Below are 24818 nucleotides of genomic sequence, written 5' to 3'. Positions count from 1 at the left end.
CATTCAGTATTTTTATCTTGCCCACTGCTATACTGGGCTAGCCAGAGTTGTTCTTTTCTTTGTTTTTTATAAGATTCTCCTAAGTTTTAAATTTCTGCTGTTGGCTTTGAGATTTGAATTAGTGTTTATTCTATTAGCAATTAATTTGAAGAGACCATATTTTGTATTTTTAAGGTGGCATTCTAATATAACTCCTATACACAATACCTGAAGCATTACTTCAATATCACATTCCTACTGCTGAGGTAGGAATGAAGAAAACTTTCCTCAGATTGCCTATTCATCGCTAGCGAAAACAGCTGTCCCAGGTCCATATGTGGCAATAAATTGTAGGAGCTGTTGTTGGCACTGAGACAGATAGATATCCCTTTGTTCTAAATATTCTTCATTATATAGTTCGAATGGAAATACTGCATTTGGAGCAACACAAAATACGGTGGCCCCTAAGAAAAGAAGGAAAAAAGCGTAAATGAGAAATACTATTTAAAATACTAAATATGAAATAACATTTTCAACAGAGTAGTGAAAGTTTTATAATTAAGTTCTGACCTATTTAATAGGGTATGTCAATAAGCACTTGAATTTGACTTTTTTTGAGACCCAGTAATGTTCAGTAAATTTACACACTGGTACCAGGACCAATGGAAGACATGTTTACATTTTAAAGTTTGGAAACTAGAAATCTGCCTTATATTGCACTAGTCATTCTACTTTTGAAGCTGACTGGTGGTGTAAGTAGGTGGGGTATTGGAAAGTAGGGAAACACTAGTATTTATTTGATAAAGGTTAAGTTGATCGAGGCTAAAGACATTGCACATTTCACAATTATTAAGAACCGTTGACATAAAGACAAACCTATGCAATATAATAGGAGTCTAGAAATATCCCCTCACATATATCATTAAATGACTTTCAACAAGGGTTCAATAGGGAAAGGACAGGCTTTCCAACAAATGGTGCTAGGAAAATTATATCCACTTGCAAAAGAATGAAGTTGGTCCTTTCCCTTACATCATATACAAAATTAAAAATTAACTCAATAAATCCAAGAACTAAAACTGCAAAACCCTAAGAAAATAACACTGGGGAAATGCTTCATAACATTTGATTCAGCAATGTATTCTAGGACAACACCAAAAGCACAGGCAACAAAAGAGAAACCACACTGAAATAAAATTTGTATACATCAAAAGAGAAAAGGCAACACTTCACTTGAGTAGACATTTCTCCACAAAGATACACAAATGGTCAATAAGCCCATAAAAAGATGCTCAACATCACTAATCATTAGAAAAATGGCCCTCTCTTGCCAAAACCGGTTTGGCTCAGTGGATAGAGCGTTGGCCTGCGGACTGAAAGGTCCCTGGTTCGATTCTGGTCAAGGGCATGTACCTGGGTTGCAGGCATAGCCCCAGTAGGAGATGTGCAGGAGGCAGCTGATCGATGTTTCTCTCTCATCGATGTTTAACTATCTCTCTCCCTTCCTCTCTGTAAAAAATCAATAAAATATATTTGAAAAGAAAAATGGAGCCCTGGCCAGTTTTCTAAGTGGTTAGAGTCAACCCTTGACTGGTTTGATTCCCCATCAAGGATACATACCTCAGTTGCAGGTTTGATCCCCAGCCCTGGTCAGAGTGTGTGTGGGAGTCAACCAATCTATGTGTCTCTCTTACACTGATGTTTCTCTCCTTTTTCTCACTATAAAAATCAATGAAAAAATATCCTCCAGTGAGGATTAAAAAATAATTAAAAAATGTAAATCAAGCCATAATGTGATACCACCTCATACCCACAGGATGGTTACTCTCAGAAACAAAACAAAAGGCCTGGCTGGTGTTGCTCAGTGGTTGAAGATCTATCTAAGCACAAGGTGGTTGCTGATTCCATCCTGGTCAGGGCAAATGCCTGGGTTGTGGGCTCTATCCCCAGCGAGGGACGCTCAGGTGGCAGCCTATTGATGTTGATGTTTCTCTCTCTCATTGATGTTTCTATATATATCTCCCTCTCCTTTCCTCTCTCTCTAAAAATCAATTAAAAACATTTTTTAAAAAGAAAAGAAATTGGAACTCTTGTACACTGTTGGTGGGAATGTAAAATGATGCAACCCTTATAGAAAACAGTATGTCAGTTCATAAAAATAAATAAACACAGTTACTATACAATCCAACAATTCCCTTTTGGTTATATACCCAAAAGAATTGAAAACAAGGTCTCAAATATTTGTGTACTTATGTTCATAGCAGCATTATTTACAATAGCCAAAGGTGGAAAGCAACTTAAGTGTCCATTGATGGATGAATGGATAAACAAAATGTGGCAGTCTTAAACAGAAAGGAAATTCTACTGCATGCTACAACATGGATGAATCTTGAAGACATTAATTATACTACGTGAACTAAGCCAAACAAAATAGGACAAATATATGATTTCACTTATATGAGGTACCTAGAGATAGGGGGAAGGAGAGAATTGGGAGTTATTGTTTAATGGATATGAAATTTCAGTTTGGAAAAATGAGATGGATGGTGGCAACAATATGAATGTATTTAACAGCACTGAACTGTACATTTAAAATGATTAAGAATTTTTAAAAAAAATATTTTTATTGATTTCAGAAAGGAGGGGAGAGGAAGAGAGAGATAGACGCATCAATGATGACAGGGAATCATTGATTGGCTGCCTCCTGCACACCCCCTACTGGGGACGGAGCCTGCAACCCAGGCACGTGCCCTTGACGGGGATCAAACCTGGGACCCGTCAGTATGCAGGCTGACATTTATGCACTGAGCCAAACCGGCGAGGGCAAGACAGTTTTATGTATATTTCATCACGATTTTTAAAAAATCTTAACTATTAGGAGTTAAGCTCTTAAATTGTTTCATTGAATGATTACCTGTAAATGTGCCTGGCCAGGAGTACAACTGCTAGCCAAGCTGACAATGCCTACCTTCCTAGAGCTGTCTGTCATCAGTAAACACTTTTATAGCCTCAGACTTTGGGGACTGCTCCCTTTCCTGCTTTACTTTACCTGAAACCTGCTGTTCTCGAGAACACTGCTTTCCTTGTGGCTCTTTAAGGTGAAGGTGCTTTTCTCAAACACCCCACATGCCCTCGTATCATAAGACTGAGTCAGTGCCTAACTTGCTGCCCTTTTGCTGTTTTCAGACCATTTTTGCCCGTTTTCCTCTTGATACAAATCTTTCTTCCTTTAATGCTCAATTCCACCTGCGCTTTGTCAGCCCTTCCCCATCCAGTCAAGTCAACAACCAGCTCTCAGCCCTTGGCTCACAATCTTCATCTTTTTTTTTTTTTTAAATATATTTTATTGATTTTTTACAGAGAGGAAGGGAGAGAGATAGAGAGTTAGAAACATCGATGAGAAAGAAACATCGATCAGCTGCCTCCTGCACATCTCCTACTGGGGCTATGCCTGCAACCCAGGTACATGCCCTTGACCGGAATCGAACCCGGGACCTTTCAGTCCGCAGGCCGACGCTCTATCCACTGAGCCAAACCGGCTTCGGCAACAATCTTCATCTTTTCCACAATATCTGCCATTCAACTATTTTCATGTGAAAGACCCATTTAGCTCTTGACCTCCCTGTGTCCTAACCTTTCCCCCTCTACCTTCACCACGCACATTCTCAAGGTTATAGGAAACTGATATTACCAGAAACTTTAAAGTCATTAATTCAAATGTCCTGCTCCCTTGCACCATCTCCTATACTTCTATCTCAGAGACCTCCAATCTTCCTTCAATTCACTTCCCTCTTTCAACCAGTTTGAGTCCCTCCCTTGCCAATGCAACACTCTGCCACGCTTATCTATCAAAACATCAACTCTGTATGAACCCAACCATTTACTTTGTGCCTTCATTCAGGCTGCTAGACTGAAAATCACAAATGTAGTTAGCATTTCTAGGTTTTACTTTATATGAATCACAGAAATCTCAAATGGGTACATGCATTGCCTGTCAACCCTGCTGAGTTTCTCTAGCACACTTGCTCTTCTATTCCTCACAATGACTATTATATTCCACTAGAAGCCCGTTGCAGGAATATTCCTGAAAGAATAGGGCTTCCTTGGGCCAATCTCGCCGCCACCTTGAAAATGACTTCAGGTTTTCTCACTGGGCAGAATATAGTCAAACACTGCTACAGTTAAATATTTCACCCTTTGTTCTCCCTGAGTGATCTACAATAATCTGCTTTGTGCTGATATTTACTGCTGTGTTGCTGACAATTGTCTGAAAGAGCAGTTGGGGTGCTTCACTGGGCTGGAAAAAGTTTAGCTAAGTCAGAAAGCAGGTCTAATTAAGTAAGTTTATCTATATACATAAAGCTCTTGCTGGCACCAATCGCACGTGTGTGTTTCCATCTGTATTTGTCGATTGTGAATTTGGTTGACACTTCTATTATACAGAAAGGGCAAATAGCGATATTAAAACATTTCTTCTAATTAATTTCCTTTCAATGTGCATGAATCCATGTACGGGCCTCTAGTAGTATTATAACTAGCAATTCAGAGAAGGTGCTAAGATAATCACATTTTATTTGGCTATGTGCCTAACTCCACTGTGGGGGACTGCATGACTATTAAATGTTGCATGTTATATTAAAAGGAAGATAAATTTAAAGTCATTTCACGTATTAAGTACATTTTTTCTAGAATTACTTAATGCAAAAGTTCAAGTACAGAAACAATTATGCATAATAAGGAACTTAACATCAGATAATGATACTACTATAAGCAGTTAGTAAATGTTCAAATTAAAAAAGGCTTTACCTGATAGAAATTTATTAATCTTTAAAATATTTGAAATATTATAACATTTTAATTTAACAGAGTAAAAATATGTTTAAATATAATTATTTGTACTCATCATTAATAATTTAAAAACTTACCATATTTCAATGTGAGAGATGTTTCAAATAATAAGACTGCAATTAGTACATCTTCTTTAAGCACTTTATTCCTTAAGTTCAGTCGAGCATGAGCTTCAGATAGGGAAATTCTACAAAAGAAAATTGAAGCCAATCAAAATATGTTGATAGTATAAAGATGATATATATTTAGGCAGAAACAAACCAAGATATATGTGACCATAAGCCACACATTAAAGATTAGCATATTCTTTCTTTAAAAAAAATTTAGGCCCTAGCTGGTTTTTCTCAGTGGATAGAGCAGACTGAGGGTCCTGGGTTTGATTCCAGTCAAGGCACCTACCCAGGTTGTGGGCTTGGTCCCCAGTGGGAGATGTGCAGGAGGCAGCCAATCAATGATTTTCATCATTGATGTTTCTATATCTCTCTCCCTCTCTCTTCTCTCTGGAATCAATAAAAAATATGTCTAAAAATAATTTAGTTTCTTTCCAAAGCATTTTTTTCCTACCAAGATGAACAGATTATTCTATAACAAGCAAGTATCCTGACTTATTATCAAAGAGTTGGTTTCCACCCTGGCTTATTGTTATTATTCTATACCCCCTCTCCCCAAATGCTGTTCAGATAAACACACAGTTGGGAAAGTTAACCTAACTAGATATCTCTTATAGATACATCCTTAATATTTTCTTCCAGTTCTGCATCTATTTGAAGTCCTCATAGAATCTTGAAATTTCAGTGTTGGAAGAGAACTTTGAGATTAAAGTTCAAACTTCCATCAAATTAATTGAATTTTCTCTACAACACCCAGGCTAATTATTGTCTAGTTTCTTTTGAACTTTTTCTACAATTCACTGGGAATCATAAGGCAATCCATATATATATATATATATATATATATATATATATATATATATATATTTGATTTTAGAGAGGAAGGAAGAGGGAGAGAGAAACATCAATGATGAGAATCATTGATTGGCTGCCTTGTCCACGCCCCCTACTGGGGATCAAGCCCACAACCCAGGCATGTGCCCTTGGCCAGAATCGAACCTGGGACCCTTCAGTCTGCAGGCCGACGCCCTATCCATTGAGCCAAACCAGCTGGGCCATGCCTTTCTTTTTAAACTACCTTTGATTACCTGAAAATTTTCCCTTAAGCTCTCATTAGGCGTGTATAATATACATGAACGATTGTTGGACTTGAGAATCAGAAAAACTGGGCCAAATCTCCAGAACTCACTACCTGTGTAACATTGTATAAATTATTTAATTTTGCAATTATTTTGAAGTTCAGGTATGAAATGGGGATAACAATTCACAGGAGTTTTATGATTTCAAAAATAAGGCAATTGAAAATCTTGGGACTCACCCACAAAGATTATATAAATGTGAGCTGAAATTGGTTTCACTGCAATTTCCACCCACTGGTACCTGGTTCTGTCTTCTGGGATTACAGAAAAAGCCCAATACTTCTTAAATGTGACAGCTCTTCAAATATTCAAATACAGCTTTTCTAGTTGGCCCACGTTTTCTTTTCTCAAGATAAATATCCCTAGTTCCTTTAAAATGTCATAAGACATAATGTTCAGGCCCCTCACCATTCTGGCTAGTGAGCAGATTTGGATAATACTCCTTTTCAGTATAGAATGATTACAGGTATGATTTGACTAGCTGAATAGAGAGAGGCAGAACTAACATTTCCTTATTATACCAGGTATTCGATTTTTTTTTTATTGTCTAAAGTTTTATATATGTCAATAAGGGAAAAAGGAGACATATATAAATTACATATTTGTATATGCTAGTATTTGAATGGATAATTTCTGGAAGAATAGACAAAAACTGTTAACAGTGATTAAGAAATTTAAATTTGGGGCCTTGCCCATGATCAGAGTTATTCTCAGAGGTAACTTTTTACAACCTGTCTCTAGGACAGGCAAATATGTAATTACTGATTATCCTGTGAGTGACCTTCCTCCCCCATGAAGCTTCAAGGTACCTTACTTATCCTTAGTTCAGAATGCCATAGATACTCATTTTTTTAAAAATATATTTTATTGATTTTTTTACAGAGAGGAAGGGAGAGGGATAGAGAGTTAGAAACATCGATGAGAGAGAAACATCGATCAGCTGCCTCCTGCACACACCCTACTGGGGATGTGCCTGCAACCAAGGTACATGCCTGCAACCAAGGTACATGCCCTTTACTGGAATTGAACCTGGGAACCTTGAGTCCGCAGGCTGATGCTCTATCCACTGAGCCAAACCGGTTAGGGCTGTTACTATGTTTTATGTCAATTTAATTATAGACCAGCCAGAAGTGTAAAGGAAATTTCTTCTTCCTGAATATCAACAGCCACATTTTAAAAAACAATCATTTGTATATGAAATCCATATACTTTTCTCAGACATCTTACACAGGGGGTCTAATAAAAATTAATTTAGTGAAAATAAATAATTGGAGGTTCAAATGATGTAACAATATAACAAAAGGAATTGTTAATTCACCTTAATTCTCTTGGAACAAGGTAAATTATAAACCAACCAACCAGCAATTAAACAAAAAAAACAAATGAAATAGATAAATAAGTTAATTAAGCACATCATTTAAAAGTTAATACTGGCTTTAAAATTTTACAGTGAATACCTACAAATATTTTAATGCAGATGCTGACAGTTTTGATCCACATATAGAATCTGTTCTGATTCTGCGACTTGCTAGATAATAGCCATGAACCATTCTTTCTGCCTCCAAGCTGAATTCTACATTCAAATTCTTTGCAAAAGCCAGCAGCTAAATTAAAAGTGTGAAAAATTTAAGAGACTCAGAGTTTATTATATAATCTATATTACAAAAATGCAAAGTATATTGTCATTTTATTTATTAAAGTTTACATATTTTATTTACATTGAAATTAAATATCTGGGGCCATCCCAAAGTCATTGAGCATTTTAAATCAAAGCCTTATATTTGTAAGATTAAAGTTTACCCCAAATAACCTCCTCCTCCTCCTTGGTGCAGAAATGTTCTGTGCAACGTACTGGAATGACTTTTAAGTCTTTGTTTCCAATGGAATCAAGGCTCACTCAGAGCCTTTCACTGGGAGGGCTTCTCTCAGAAGCTCATTTCCTTTTGAATAGCTTCAATTCTTTGACAGTTTATTTCCTTATAACCTTCCCTCATCCGCCCTAGAGCTTGCCCTCCTTACGCCCATTTCTTCCTTTTAAAGAACACAACTGAACACTAGCAATGTGGGAGGCATTGTGTTAACTACTATGAATGTGGGCCTTGGCGATTCAGTAAGATTTTGGGCCGAGAATAAGTTTTCAACATGATTATCAATATTTTCTCTGAGTTTTATGCTTTTTTTCTTTCTGAGTGATTCCCATTTTCTTAAGTCCTTATTCAATGACATAATTTCCAGACTTTTCAACAATCTTAGTTGTTTTCTGGTTTTAAAACTCATAGAAAAATTAACCATAAAAATGTTGCTATTAATTATAATCTTTATATCTTAAAGATAACTTTTTAAAAAAGGATTTGGATATGTTCTGGATTGAATATGTCCTGTCTTCTTTATTTCCTGATACTCCACAGTTCCCTCCAGACCTTTGGAACTGGGTAATACTATTAACTACATCAGTAGCCCTTCTAGGTTTTATTTACCCTTTGGAGGCCCAGTCACGTGCCACCTATATCCCCCTTCAGAAAAAGACTGTTGCTCCAGCTTCTGGAAGTGCTGTCAGTATTTCACCTCTAGCTGTCAGTATTCTTCAGGGATTGTCTCAGGACAACCCATATCAAATGATTCATGGAGGTGGAAGTGGGGGAGGGTGTTGTAAAACCCTCTATTTATTTAAAAAAAAAAAGGACACCTCTGATGGGTCTCCTTAGCTCCAGAGCTCACTGTGGGGCCAGCAAAGGCAATCTCTGGGCCTCTATCACAGCTTGACTCCCTCTCTGTCCAATCCTGCTTCCTCCTCCCTTGCACGGGTATTGATAGGAGAGCACTCCCTGATAAACAGATGTACACTAAACTCCATTTCAGTCCACCTCCTAGACAGCCCAGGCTGCAACATATTCCATCCAATCTGTTTTGTGTGATAGGCAGATTTATCTTTTGGGGAAATCATTTTCACTATTTCACTAGTAAAGTCTATAACTGTTCTTTCCAGTCTGACAAATCAACTATGAACTCCTTTGCCTGAACTTTTCAAGGCTTATTGTAAATTTGCCAAATCCCAATCCCAGTGACTCCATAATACAATTTTTGCTCCAGTCAGGCAAGTCTTCTCATAGTTTTCCATGCATATTCATTTCTACTTTTATGTCTTTGCTCCTATTCTTATTTCTGTTTAGCATGCCCATTCTTCCTGTCATCTAAATCTTACCTTTTCTTAAGGCCCTACCAAAGTCTCATCTCCTCTATGAAATGTCCCCAACTCTTACATTCTACTTTGCTATCTTCCTTTCTGAAATCCTAAAATACTTAGTCAGTGCCACCCAGTTTAGCATATAAATGATCACTTAGTTATTTCATGTATGTTATTTACACCTCAGTTAATGATACTTAAAAAAGAAAATTTGATTCCATGAGAATTTAAAAAAATCAGAAGTAGGCTCATATATATATAGTATTCAATAAGTCCTGAATAATTAATAAACCCATAGATATTTTTGTTTTTGATGGAAAAACTGGGTGAAAATTTATCCAGATCATTAGTGCATCTATATTAATTCTTAGAGACAAACTACTTTTTCTTCTATACTAAAAACAAAAAGACCTTTATTGTATTATCAATATTGTTCTTTTTCTGTTCTATGTGATAAACAATGCTCACAATGCATTTTTAAGCCCACCTCACCCTTCAACCTTTTACCCATGCAATATGCCTATAAGGAAGGCAGATAAGAAAACAAAATTTAATGACTCATGCATTACAACTTCCCAATATTCTCTGCCTTTTATCTATCCTACTCAGATACTTTAACTCTACTGTGGACAGATTTCTGAAGAGTTACTATTAAAAGGGCTTCACTTATAAATATTTGAGTATCTTTAATAACAATGAAAATCATTACTAAATTTATATCATCTACTCTCAGGTTCTCTGAATATGCCACAAATGTTTTCATGTCAGGACATTAAAATGACCTAGTGAGTCATGATTGATATTCCCTAAAGTCAGAATGCTGAAGGCAGTCATCCAAAGAAAATACCTTTGAATAGTCTGTAAAATGTAAATAACAGTATATCTATACAGCCTCTCATCATAATTTTCTACAGAAATATTCTATTTTGATTTTTTTTATTGAGATTCCTTAAGCTATAGTGATTTGGACAGTGGTGCAAAGAATAAACTCAACTTTTTAAATATCTATGTCCTTATACATGCTAATATCTAGGATGGGCATGCTAATACCTATGTCCTTTTATTTAACTATAATTCTAAATATTTTCTATGCAATGTCCTTAAAATGTTGAAAAGTTAGCAGAAAGTTGGAACAAATGAATCCTAAAAACAGAAAACTGAATGCTCAAAGAGAATTGAATTTAAATTGAAAAACATTAGCACAAGTATTCTTGGTAATCATTTTTTCTCTTTTTACCTTTTCAAAATCTTCTGTTGTGAACTGTTTAGAAGCTAAATAAAGCAGCCCTTCAGGATCAATGGCTTTCTTTAAAGTATGTTGCACAGTAGGAAGAAATGGGTGGCAAGGAGATGATTCATTACAGTTAATCAATAATCCAAATACCTCTACAAGATTAGCTGGAATCAAACTGCAATCCTACATCAAACAAAAACGTAAAAGGCAAACATTAAACTCAGGCATTTTCACAAAGACTTAGGAAATAAATTTTAAATTATTTGAATTATTCATATATTTATAAAATTTGCTTATATTAAATTATATACTGATAACTATAATAATTATGATTTGCTATTACTAATTATTATTTAAAGTGATTCCTGAATAGCCTGAGAACTTTGTAGTGACTAATTTTTTAAAACTGCTCTTTATTAAGTATTTTCTAATACTTATTTATACATTATTCATTAAAACTTCCACTAAATTCAAATAAAAATTTCTAATGAGTAGAGACATCTGCATGGCATGACTAAATAACATAAAAGAATTTCACACTATGTCATTATTTAGTTCTAATACCCAATTAAGTATAGAAATGGGATAACAAAACATTAAGAACAACAAAAATATTAAGATTAAAATATGTGGCTAAATTCCCTGAACAACTCTAATCTATAATAACAAAAGTGTAATATGCTAATTAGACTGGACAGCCAAACAACCTTCTGGACATCCTTCCGGATGTCCTTCCAGATGACCTGGACGAAGCCGGGGCTGCGAAGGCCGAGGCAAGCTGCCACGGCTGCGAGGGCCGAGTGCCGAGCTCCTTGTGCAAATTTCTTGCATTGGGCCGCTAGTAATAAAATATGCATATATCTTACCATCTGACCAATTAGAGTGTTGGTTTTCTGCATATTTTTCCTTGAAGATGAATCCATATCAATGAAAGACCAAAAACTGCACTGAATGGGAAAAGTCGTTTGTTGATTGGTATCATCCCCAAACTTCTTTCCCGGGATGTACACTGTAATGCTTCTGCTTTCCATAACTAAGTCAAAAGACATTACCCATTTATTAAGTTCATTTTGGTCTATATATCTACAAATCAATAAAAAATATTGTTATATAGAATGTTATTGTCTAAACTTTAGATAGTAAAGACACAAGTACATTAGATTGTTTTGCATTATTATACAGATACTTGTATAATAATGTTCATAGCAGCATTACTCACAATAGCCCCAAACTAACAATGGCCCAAGTGTCCATCACAAGATGAATAAATTTTTAAATAATTATATATGTATAGCCCTAGCCGGTTTGGCTCAGTGGATAGAGCGTCAGCCCATGGACTGAAGGGTCCTAGGTTTGATTCCGGTCAAGGGCACGTACCTTGATTGCAGGTTCCCTGGCCCTGGTTGGGCCAGAAGGCAACCAATCAATATGTCTCTTTCATCGATATCTCTCTCTGTCTCTCCCTTTCCTTTCTATTCGCTCTAAAAATCAATGGAGCCCTAGCCGGTTTGGCTCAGTGGAGAGAGCGTTGGCCTGCGGACTGAAGGGTCTCAGTTCGATTCCAGTCGAGGGCACATGCCCCAGTTGCAGGTTCGGTCCCCAGTGGAGGACATGCAGGAAGCAGTCAATCAATGATTCTCTCTCATCATTGATGTTTCTATCTCTCTCTCCCTCTCCCTTCCTCTCTGAAATCAATAAAAAAATATTTTTAAAAAATCAATGGAAAAATATCCTTGGGTGAGGATTAATAACAACAACAACCATCTATATCTATATCTATATCTATATCTATATCTATATCTATATATCTATATCTATATCTATATCTATATCTATCTATATCTATATCTATCTATCTATCTATCTATCTACACTCTTAGGTGAGGATTAACAAAAATAAATTATGCCCCACAGCCAGGTGAGCTTTATTCTATGTATGCAAAACTGGTCCAGCATTTGAAAATCAACTAATGTAATTCATAATACCGACAGGCTAAAGAAGGAAAATCAAATTATTGTATCAATTGATATGGAAAAGTATTTGATAAAATCCAACTTTCATTCATTAAAAAATAATTCTCAGTAGATTAGGAATAGAGGGAACTCATTCAACTTGAAAGAGAACATCTACAAAAAACTATAGCTGGCATCATACTTAAGTTTCCCATCATATTTGGTGAGAAACAAAGCTTTCCTGCTAAGACCAGGAACAAGACAAAGGTGTCCCTTCTCACTACTGCTTTTCAATATCATATTGGAAGTCCTACCTAATGCAATCAGATAAGAAAAGGAAATAAATCTGTTTCAATACAAACTGAGAGTAAAGGCATTTTGCCCATTAAAATTTTCTGTTTTTATTTATAAAGATTAAATGAAAAATGCCAATTAGTATAATTCTCAGTTTCTAAAACAAGTACAATACACTCTTAACTGTTAAGTAACTCCTTGACAATGATGAGACTATAAGTTAAACAGGTGAAAATTAATTTGAAAAAAATGTTTACCTGATTGAAGCTGTTCAAGTTTATCTTTTTTGTATGAAGCCAAGTCTCCTATAAAGCAGATACCACCTTTAGCTAGCAAAGCACTGCCAGCCTGAATGCTAACCGCTCCAGTTCCATAATTATTCCTGAATAGAGTAGGAAAAATTTCAGTAGAGACTGGATGACGTATACCACGGGGCACAAGGTTTATACTGTAATTCAAAAGCCTAGGGAAAAATAAGTTATTCATTACTATTATTTAATATTTGGTTTTCAGAAATCATAATGTGTAACATACACAATCAAATTTAATTTGATTTCAGAGAGGAAGGGAGAGGGAGAGATAAAAACATCAATGATGAGAATCATTGATTGGCTGCTTCCAGTGGAAACCCAGGCACATGCCCTGACCTGAAATCGAACCGTGATCTGCTGATTCATAGGTCAACACTCAACCACTGACCCGCACTGACTGGGCTCCAAGGCCCCCTTTTTCTCTGACTTTACAGTGAGCTAAAAGCAACCCTGCCTTGGCTAACTTCTGAATGAGCTAACAACAGCTGAGTTGACTCACTTCTTTCCTAAGTTTCTAGGGAACCAAAGCAGAGCACCACCTGACCTAGGCTCTCTCTCCTGCTGCTTCTTCTATCCTAAAACTTTCCTTTGTTTCACTGTCCCCAACTTTAATAAACGTACTTTCAAAATCACTTGGACTAGTGTTGTGAACTCTTTCCTACACGAAGTCAATAACCTACACACTACAGGCTGGTCCCTGTCAGGTAACAAAATGATTTATACCCAGTTCAATATTATAACTAGTTAATATCCAGTTCAATTGGTTTTCAACAATGGTACCAAAGCAATTCAACGGGGAAAAAGTCTTTCCAAAAAATGGTATACAAAAATTAGAGAAATATATAGCAAAAATATTAGCCTTGACTCCTACCTCAAACCATATACAAAAATTAACTTGAAATAGGTAACAGACCTAATGTAAGAGTGAAAACTAGCCCGGCCAGTGTGGCTCAGTTGGTTGGGTGTCATCCCTTGCACCAAAAGGTTGAGAGCTTGATCCCCCGTAGGGGGCATGTTAGGAGGCAGCCAATTGATGGCATTGATGTTTTTCTTTCTCCCTGTCCCTTCCTCTCTTTCTAAAAGTCAATAAAAAAATATATTTTTAAAGTGAAAACTACAATGCTTCTAGAAGAAAACATAAAATAACATAATCATGACCTTGGGGTTGCAAACACTTCTTAAACAGAACTGACAAAACATAAACATGTAAGAAAGTAAAAAATTTGATTTCAACAAAACTAAAAAGTCTGTTCATCAAAGATATCTTGCCGGGAGCCGGTCCATGCTTGCTGTTTCAAGGGACCTGGCATATATGGCATACTGTTCTTAATATGTTTGCTCACCTTCTTGGCACTATGTGTTTTAACCAAGGTCTCTGAGAAAGGTTGTTTCCCCAGGTAGGGATTTTCCCCTGAAGTTAGGGAGGGAATAAAACCTCTTAACTAAGTGCCAGGCGGGTAATTAATCACTTTAACTATGAACAATCATGCTTAAGCTACATAATCTTTACTCCCTGGAATGGAGATAAGAAACGCCCTAACCTTTGTAATAGAGATTGATAGGATTGAATCAACTGGTATACAGATGTAACAAGACAGCAAGAGACAGAGAGAGAGACAGAAATTGGCACAGAACCTACACAGAACGTTCTCTAGAGACAGAAGAACTTCGCTGGAGAGAACATGGCAAAAGATCCTGGACAGAAACTGGCCTCAGAACCTAGAGACAGAACCTAGCGAGAGAACATGGAAAAGATCCTGGACTGAACCTGACTACAGAAATTGGCAAGAGAACCTGACTAGAACCTGGTGACTGAACCTGGCTGGAGAACCTGGACAGAACCTGGCTGGAGAACCTAGCGAGGGAACATGGCTACAGAACCTGGCTGGAGAACCTGGAGAACCTAGCAAGAGAACATGGACACAGAACCTTGCTGGAGACCCTAAGCAGAACCCCTCTGGAGATCCAGACCAGAACTTGGCTGGAGATCCTGGCTGGAGATCCTGGCTAGGCTGCTGATCAATTGAACGCTGTCACCGTGTCATTCCTTCTTCGCCGACTCCGTCCACACCTTTGGGGACCCCTGGACCCGCTGGGGTTGGACCCCAGCAATATCTAAGTTTTAGACTGGGAGAAACAGTCCATGATACACATATATGACAAAGGAAGCATATCCAGAACAACCCAATTTAAAAGTGAGCAAAGAACTTGAACAAACACTTCCTAAAAGGAGATATGAGTAGCCAATAAGCACATGAAAATGAACTCAAATCAGTAGTCGTCAGGGAAATGCAAATTAGAATCATAATGAGATAGTATTTCATATACACTAGAATGGTTAAATTGAGAAAGACTGACAACACCAGAGAGGAAGGGAGAGGGAGAGATAGAAACATCAAAGATGAGATTCAGTGGTTAAGGATAGAAACAACTGTAACCTTACATTGTACAACCACTTTAGAAAAATGGCACTGTCTTATAAAGGTAAATATACATCTATCTTATGATACAGCATTTCCACAATTTAGTATTTATCCAAGATAATGAAAACACATGTCCATAGAAAGACTTGTGCAAGAATGTTTACAGCAGCTTTATTTTTAATAAAACATGCAAAACCTAAATCTTCACCACCAGAAGAATGGATAAACAAATTCTGGTATAGTCATATAATGGAATACTACTCATCAATAAAAACAATAAACTACTAATACACACAACTGGGTCAATATAAAAAAACATGTTGAGTGAAAGAGACTAGATACAAGAGTATGCGCTGTATGATTCTACTTATATGAAGTTCAAGAATAGGAAATTAATCTATTGTGACAGAAATCACCTGTGGAGATAGGCACTGTTTGGAAGGAGTGAAAGAACTTTCTGAGGTGATAGAAATGTTCTATATCTAATTATGGTGATGGCTACAGGAGTGTATGGATTTGTCAAAATTCATCAAATTGTATACTTAAGATCTGATTATTTCATATATAAAAATGTTACCTAAAAACAAAACAAAAAAAAAACACCCAAATCTCTCACACAGCCTCAAATGCCATAGGAAAAGTCAAAGGTTAATGACAAAAGGAAAATAGACAAAGGCTTTAATTTATAAGAGGTATCACAAATCAATAAGAAATGAACAACTTGCCCTAGCCTGTTTGGCTCAGTAGATAGAGCTTTGACCTGAGGACCGAAAGGTCCCAGATTCAATTCTGGTCAAGGACACATACCTTGGTTGCAGGCTCATCCCGGCCCAGGCCCTGGTTGCCTCGTGCAGGAGGCAACCAATCGATGTTTCTCTCTCACATCAATATTTCTCTCTGTCTTTCCCTTTCTCTTCCATGCTCTCTAAAAATCAAAATAAAATTAGATGTGATTTGTGAAGATTTGAAAAAATTAAGTCCTTAAAAAAAGAAATAAACAACTTAATAGAAAAGTGAAAAATGATCAAGGAGTTTCATAGAAAAATAATAGAAGTGTTTGACAAGCTGTAAATGATGCCGAAATTTATTTCCAATTAAATTTGTGTAATCTGTAGCAGTTAGCACATTTACACTGCAATTTAATTTCAGCAAAAATATTTGAATTTTATTTTTTTAAACATATTTTTAAAATTGATTTCAGAGAGGAAGGGAGAGGAAGAGAGAGAAACATCAATGATGACAGAGAATCATTGATCGGCTGCCTCCTGCACGCCCCACAATGGGGATCAAGCCTGCAACCCGAGCATGTGCCCTCCTGGTTCGTAGGTTGACACTCAACCACTGAGCCATGCCAGCCGGGCTCTTTTAATTTTAAATCATTCTATATATTTGATTTTTTTCTTTATAATGGCATATAAGATATTAATATAAGAAGCATATTCCTAGCTTTCTGAATATTTTTTTTAAATACTCATTCTTCTTTTTTTAAAAAAATATATTTTTTATTACTTTTTTACAGAGAGGAAAGGAGAGGGATAAAGAATTAGAAACACTGATGAGAAACATTGATCAGCTGCCTCTTGCACACCTCCTACTGGGGATGTGCCCGCAACCAAGGTACATGCCCTTGACAGGAATAGAACCTGGGACCTTTCGGTCCAGAGGCCGATGCTCTATCCACTGAGCCAAACCGGTTAGGGCACTTCCTGAATATTAAGTAACTTTTAAAAAAAGGGGTACTTGCTAGTGAGGAGCCCCAAAATGCTGAGTAAAGGCTTATTCCAATGTTAGAGTGATACTCCCAAAACAGTAATTTGGGCACTTTTGACAGCCTTATATGGGTATAGTGAGTCAGTGTTACTGAGTGCAATATTAAAGAAAAATAAGAAAATGGCCTGTTGGCTCTCAGAGGGGAGATTATTTAAAAAATAAAAACAAAGTACAAAAGCAGAACACTAAGGCAGGGAATGGGGGAGGAAGGAAGCCTGAGAATGATGCATTTATTTGTAAAGGTGTGAGTGGGGAAACAGATGGAAACTTTGAACAGTTAGATTCTCAAAACATTGAAAACAAACATCCCAATTCATATTTTAAAAGTTTTAAATGTAATTGATAAGTATTTAAATAAATTTTTGCCCAGGTAAGTCCTAAATATTTGTCTTGTAATAATGCTCATGTTGGGGGGGCAGAAGGGAGGGGGGAGGAGATCAACTGAAGGACTTGTATGCATGCATATAAGCATAACCAATGGACATAAGACACTGGGGGGTAGGGGAGGCCAGGGGATTGTCAAGGGCGGGGGAAAAAAAAGGACACATATGTAATACCCTTTGTAATACTTTAAGCAATAAAAAAAAAAGATAAAAAAAATAATGCTCATGGAAAAGATTTATGCAAATCTGTGACCAATTTATTAGGTGAAAAAATTCATATCACATATTTTACCTGTCTACAAGTAGAGTATCACTTGTTATAATTAAAATATCCAGGCAATCTTCCAGTTCCTTGTTAGAGTCTCTTGTCTGAACTAGACTCATCAGCAAACAGAGCTTGAGAAAATTGTAAGTCCCGGGAGGAACAATGTGTGATGCAAAGATATTGGCAAGTATTGCTGTAAACTTCCAGCATGAGGTGGAAGTCAAAGAGAGTAGACACCTGAAATTGTTGCTAATTCCTGAAGGAACTGAAAGTAAATAATAACATGTTTAAAAGGGTTTTAAAACAAGAAAATGACATGATAGATGTCTAATTCTATTTATCTAAAATATTATCACCAGATTACAGTTATTGTAATGATGCCATATTAAAATTCTTATAGATAATATTATGATTGGAGGTCTCTCTGGTCTATCATTTCTATTCCACAAAAGGAAGCAGTCACCCCAAGTGTCCACAGAGATTGGTGGCAGGGTGCAAGCAAATTCTTCATTCCTTTCCTTTTAAGACCTATCTGAGCAAAGCCATATCACAGGACTCCTGTATTACAGTGTTTGCTTCTGTATTTCTATGTTTGACTAAAAAGCAGAATGGGGAATATTTGACAGTTGCTGTTAAAAGGGCAGATTTATACTCTAGTATTTTGAAAGCATTGTACTATACTATAAGGTAACATTATAGACCTCCACTTCCTCACTCGGTCCAACTCCCGCAAGTTGGACAGGATGAATGATTTAATCGAATTGGTCAGTTTTGAAGAATAGCTGTAGATGTATAACCTAGTCACTTTCTCCTTCCTTTTGGGCTATGTGGGAACCATGCCAGAGTCACAGGATAGCCAAGGCTAATTAGAGTGTGGAGGCCTTGTTGATAGTACACCAGATGGCCAAGGCCACTCTCAACATGGGAACCTTAATCAGAATGTTCAAGACTAACATACCATATGCAGGTGCAAGGCCACAGTGATCTCACAGTACACTGTGCACGCGTGCCTTCCTGTAGCCAAAATGATTGATGTAACTGTTGACTAGAGGCCTCTTTTGTCTAAGTCCGGGGTCAGCAAACTGCGGCTCGCGAGCCACATGCGGCTCTTTGACCCCTTGAGTGTGGCTCTTCCTAAGCCTTGGGAGTACCCTAATTAAGTTAATAACAATGTACCTGCCTATATATATAGTTTAAAAAATTTGGCTCTCAAAAGTAATTTCAATTGTTGTACTATTGATATTTGGCTCTGTTGACTAATGAGTTTGCTGACCACTGGTCTAAGTGATATAATACATGTTCACCAGCCAGTCACAGTGTACTGGGGAGAAGCTGAGGCAGGCTCAAAGGATGTAGCTCCTATGTGTGCAGGAAAGCCTGGAGAGGTCGGGGAAGCTGCTGAGGCAGAGAGCTCAGTTGCCGTGGTGAGTCTAGGGGCAGCGTGCAGCTGCTCAGATAATAACCGTGAGTACAGAGATTGATGCTGCTTTGTGAGAAAGATGTATTTGGATTATCAGCTGGTGTGCGGCTACCTGTATGGGACTTTGCTGTGAAGGACTGTTTTGTCTGATGGCTATATGGCCACTGGCTTCTATATGAAAGACTCATTCTTATACATCCACAACTTCTCATGGCTTCTCCGTCTACCACCTGGTGTCCAAGAAGGTCCAGTCCCTGGCAGAGGGGTTTGGCCCGGACAGTTAGTGCAATGGGCAGGGTTTGAGAAGGAACCCGCCCCCACAGTTGGCATAGTCAAGCAGAATTTAGAATATATGAACTCAGAGCACCTGTGCTGAACTGTGCTCTAGCTGTGCTCTGACAGGCTACCATCATAGAGCAATGATTTCTTCTACTCACCCCTGACCATGGACCAAGGAAGGCTGCCTTAGTGTAGCTTTTACCACAGTTGAATGGTTAAATTTGCCTAATTCCGGAGTTCAGCATGAGAAAGCATACTTTTCCACCTACATATAAGTCATGTTCTGCTACTAAATCAATAAATCTTGAAACACCTCACAGCAGAAAACATTTAAAAGATCACTAAAATGTCCATTGTGCATTAGTGCCTTTCTTTCTTCAACATTTTAATTTTATTAAGAAACTTTCTCTTCAAGATAAGCAGAGGTATCTAGAATCAACTTGCATTTAAAGTCTACTTAGGTCTCTATTATTGCAGATGGTTATCTAGGGATTCTTCAAAAAATCTAACTCTATTCAAAATTTAACTAGCCCTTGCTACATTTAAATATTTGTGTGACAAGTTAAAAGAGGTCTGCTCTCCACTTTCGTTTACCTAATGCTTAATTATATTGAAATTGCTAAAGAAATTGTAAGATAGCTGATATTTTGACCCCCGTCTGCCTTTCTCTTTTGTCTTATATCTCAATTGGTTCAGAATTCAAATGAGGAAAAGGATGATAGTTTATTGGGCTCTCTCAGGTCACAAGCTAAGATCTAGCTAGTTAAGGCTAGAAAATAAATGTTAGGGTAGAAAAACCTTTTGACTAATCCTAACTCTTGGTACCCTGAAATATTTTTCTCATTGCTAATTATAAAAAAACAACAACACCAAAAGCAAAATAAGGTTTAGCTAAAAAAAAAAAAAAAAAAAAAAAAAAAAGATTTCATATGGGAAGGTTCTACATTATCCCATTTTATTTCCTTCATAGCATCTATTATCTGAAATTGTCTTATTGATTAGTTTATAGGTTTACTGACTGTCTACCATCTGATTTCAGAGTAGGAACCTTAACTGTCCTATCACAACTGTATCCCTCATGCTTAGAAGAGTGCCTAGCACACAGGCAGCCAATACTATTTCCTAAACAAATGGATTTAAATTTAAATATTTGTTAATACATGATACTAGCACTTTCCTTACCTTTTGGATTGCAAAAAGTGATGCTGTTTGCCTCTATACAGACAGAAGTTTGTAAAGTTTTTACACAGGTTGGAATTCCAATAATTTTATACTCATTTCCTATACTCATTTTGTTCACCAATTCATCTAAAATTATTAAACGCAAAAGAAAATGTGTTCACTAAATGAAACGTGTACACGATCATATAGTTCAAAGATCTAGAACTAGTAACAATTCAGTAGTTGAATTAGCTGTAAAGGATACTATTGTTTAGTATAATATCCAGATAGAATGGCATTAATGATGCAAATTGAGGCAATTTTATTGCTGATAAATTTTGACACTTATAGACAATGATGAACTAACTTCAAGAAGCATGTTACATAGTAACTAGGTAGTCTCCTATATATGATCAAAAGGAAAAACAAGATCATTCTACTTAAGATAAAATATCTTAACATTAAATGACAAGAAATGTTAATAAAAATAACATCATAAATAATACTTTTATTAAGGGAGAAAATAATTTTAAAAGGTACTATTACTGTCTATAATACAGGCAAGGTACTATTCTATACATTACCCAACTGTAAAGTGTAAGATTGATACTGTCATCCCCACTTTATATATGAAGAAACTGAGAGGTTAAGTGTCTTGCACAAAGCTAAAGTCATTCTTCTTAAAGGACAGAGTTCTAAAATTAACAAAACTGAAATTCACATCTAGGTCTGCCTATCTCCAAAGTCTACCCTCTTGCATTATACTAGATTCCTCTCTCATACTTAGATATTGGGCAAAATTTTTGCACAAGTTCAAAAACGTTATTTAAAAAAAAACATACACCAAAAATCTTAATCTTCCATTACAGTTAGAAGTTGGGTAGCTGTAAAGCTAGGAAAGACAGGTTTATAAAGCAAAACAAGGTTTAACTTCTCTCTATGAGGAAGATCAAATAGTGATTATCATTTTTATCCTTTTCTCTCTTGCTCTTTTTTTTTTTTTTTAATGTTCCAGAAAGCATACTGGTGTACCCTGTAGACCTGGAAGAGAAGACTCAGGCTCAAGAATTGAGAAAATAAAAACTTCAAATCAACCAACCAAACTAGCAACAACAACTAAATCAGCGGTTCTCAACCTGTGGGTCACGACCCCTTTGGGGGTCGAACGACCCTTTCACAGAGGTTGCCTAAGACCATCGGAAAACACATAATTACATATTGTTTTTGTGATTAATCACTATGCTTTAATTATGTTCAATTTGTAACAATGAGAATACATCCTGCATATCAGATATTTACATTACGATTCATAACAGTAGCAAAATTACAGTTATGAAGTAGCAACGAAAATAATTTTACGGTTGGGTCACAACATGAGGAACTGTATTTAAAGGGCCATAGCATTAGGAAGGTTGAGAACCACTGAATTAAATGATACGGAAAATAATGAAAGGAAAATAAAAATGAATAGTTTTTCAATTGTGCCATGGAATCTTAGAGTTTGATGGATGTGTCCTGAAGTCAAGGAAAGGTCAAGATGAAGGCAAGGAGTCTAGGAAATTGTTATCTCTTCTGATTTGAACCCCAAAAAGTCAAACTTTATTCACGTAATTTTAAAAAAATCATTTAGGTTCTATGTAAGAATTTATTTGAAGAAAGGGTTTTCTACTAAAATATAAGCTGGATAGCCATTTATATTTATACTAGAGGCCCGGTGCACGAAAATTCATGCACTTGCGGGGGGGCCCTCAACCTGGCCTGTGTCCTCTCGCAGTCCAGGATCCCTCGGGGGATGTCCACCCGCCAACTTAGGCCTTCTTCCTGGGGGATCGGGCCTAAGCCATCAGTCGGACATCCTTAGCGCTGCCACGGAGGCAGGAACTTGTGGCTGAGCAAAGCTCCCCCTGTGGGAGTGCATTGACCACCAGGGGGCAGCTACTGCACTGAGCGTTTGCCCCCTGGTGGTAAGTGAACATCACAGTGACCAGTCAATTCTGGTTGGCTGTTAGGGTCAATTTGCATATTACCCTTTCATTATATAGGATATTGTAATATATGGATTATATGTAATATATAATACTATATAATAGAATGAAGTGTTATCCTATATAATAAAGAGGTAATATGAAAATTGACCCTCATGTGTAACACCATCACAAGATGGCTGTGCCCACAGCGGAGGTGGGGTTCTCATAACGAGCGATCAGCAGGGACCTGAGGCCACGCCCCCCTGCCCAGCAGGGCTTGATGGCGGACCTCAGGCCCTGCCCTCCACCTGACGGGGCTTGATGGGGGATATCAAGGCATGCCCCCTGCCCCAGCCAGGGCTGGGGGACCTCAGGCCGCACTCCCCGCCTGGCACTGGGCTGGGGGACTTAAAGCTGCGCCCCCTGCCTGGCGGGGCTTGACGGGGGTGGGGCTGGCCAGGTCTGGGTTTTGTGCGATTTCGAGGTGCATGTGGGTGGGCGGGGACTTGACTCTGGGTCCTGCGGCATGCCCCAGACTCTGACAGGAGGAAGATTTTCATAAACATTTTTACTAATTTTCTTTCATCTCTGACACTTTTATTATAGAGAAAGGGCAAATAGCAGTATTAAAATATTTCCTCTAAATTAATTCCCTTTTAATGTGCACAAATTTCATGCACTGGGCCACTAATAAGCATATATTTTGAAATTGTAATGCCTGAGTTTGAATTACAATGACCTTACATGCAGTAAAAAACCAAAGTCTCTACCCTCATGAAGCCTATATTCTAAAATAATAACTCTGATATTTACATAGGACACACACATAGAATGATGGGAGATCATTCCCATAAATAAAATAATGATGACCTTGAGCCTTAGTATAGTGCTTGCGACATAGCAAGTCCTAATATATTTTTAAGTGAATGTTGTATAACTAAATAAATAATTGACATAAAGTTAAATATGACTCTTTAAAACACTCAAGAATAAGATGACCTATTATTTTTAATCTATAGCAGTCTCCCCTTACCTGTGGGGTATACATTCCAAGACCCCCCAGGGGATGCCTAAAAGTACAGATAGTACCAAACCCTATATATACTGTTTTTTCCCTTTACATACATACCTATGATAAAGTTTAATTTATGAATTATTCACAGTAAGAGATTAACAACAATACTACTAATAAAATAGAACAATTATAACAATATAAGTAAAAGTTAAGTGAATGTGGCATTATTATGTAAAATAAGGGTTACTTACTTGAACACAAGCACTGTGATACCTTGACAGTTGATAGGATAACCTCAATTGCTACTAAGTGACAAACAGGCAGGGAGCGTGTACAACATGGAGACACTGGACAAAGGGATGATTCACATCCCGGGAGATTTTATCATGCTACTTAGAATAGTGTGCCATTTAAAACTTACTAATTGTTTATTTCTGGAATTTTCCACTTTATATTTTCAGACCATGGTTGACCACAGGTAATTGAAACCATGGAAAGTGAAACCATAGATAAAGGGGGACAGCTGTGTAGAAGTACCACTTATAATATAAAAGCATAAGTAACTCAATTACATATTTTATATATTTCATAGCAACTTGCTTTTAGTTCAAATAGAACTTACCTCTTAGGAAAATTGTAAGAGATTGAAACCTAAATGGCTGGGTATTAGAATATCCTTGAAAAGCATGAAGTGCCTTTGCAGTAATTATTTCAACTATCTGTTTATCTTAACACAAAGAGCAAAAAAAGAATGTTATTAGAGTATTATTCAACTTAATTTCCACATTAAAATATTAGACACTACATTGAAAATTAAAATTACAAATGTAAAAGCGTTTTTTACCACCAAGCACTCTAAATTTTCTGTCTTCTTGAAGTGAAGAAGAACACAGATTACATAAAAAGTCATTTCTTACTGTTGCAGATTCTGTAGCACCAGGCGCATGCACTCTTATATACTGAAATCCTGAAAAGAAGAGAACAGAAGTAAGCTAAATTTGTTTTGGATTTAGCTATCCATTTTCAGTTCTTTAAAATTAATCTAATTCAAAGTATAATTAATTCAATTTTGCATGTGGGTTC

At 36.8% G+C, this 24818-nt stretch overlaps 1 protein-coding gene across 1 annotated transcript in view; it reads right to left on the bottom strand.

Annotated features, from left to right (window-relative positions):
- Positions 1-68: 68 nt before the first annotated feature.
- Positions 69-24818, bottom strand: part of MCMDC2 (minichromosome maintenance domain containing 2) — a 28257-nt gene continuing 3507 nt past the window's right edge. Inside the window, exons 5-14 of the mRNA XM_081111635.1 lie at positions 24580-24702; positions 24358-24462; positions 20775-20900; positions 17921-18158; positions 12999-13204; positions 11361-11527; positions 10498-10677; positions 7538-7680; positions 4905-5014; positions 69-443 (exon numbers count right to left, since the gene is read on the bottom strand). Of these exons, the coding sequence (XP_080967761.1) occupies positions 277-443; positions 4905-5014; positions 7538-7680; positions 10498-10677; positions 11361-11527; positions 12999-13204; positions 17921-18158; positions 20775-20900; positions 24358-24462; positions 24580-24702 (1565 nt within the window). The 3' untranslated portion in view covers positions 69-276. The remainder of the gene's footprint in view (positions 444-4904; positions 5015-7537; positions 7681-10497; positions 10678-11360; positions 11528-12998; positions 13205-17920; positions 18159-20774; positions 20901-24357; positions 24463-24579; positions 24703-24818) is intronic.

The sequence above is a fragment of the Myotis nattereri genome (genome assembly GCF_964212035.1).
Source record: "Myotis nattereri genome assembly, chromosome: 17".
Classification (NCBI taxonomy): domain Eukaryota; kingdom Metazoa; phylum Chordata; class Mammalia; order Chiroptera; family Vespertilionidae; genus Myotis; species Myotis nattereri.
Note: the sequence above shows the minus strand (reverse complement) of the source record. Positions and strands in the feature narration are given on the sequence as shown.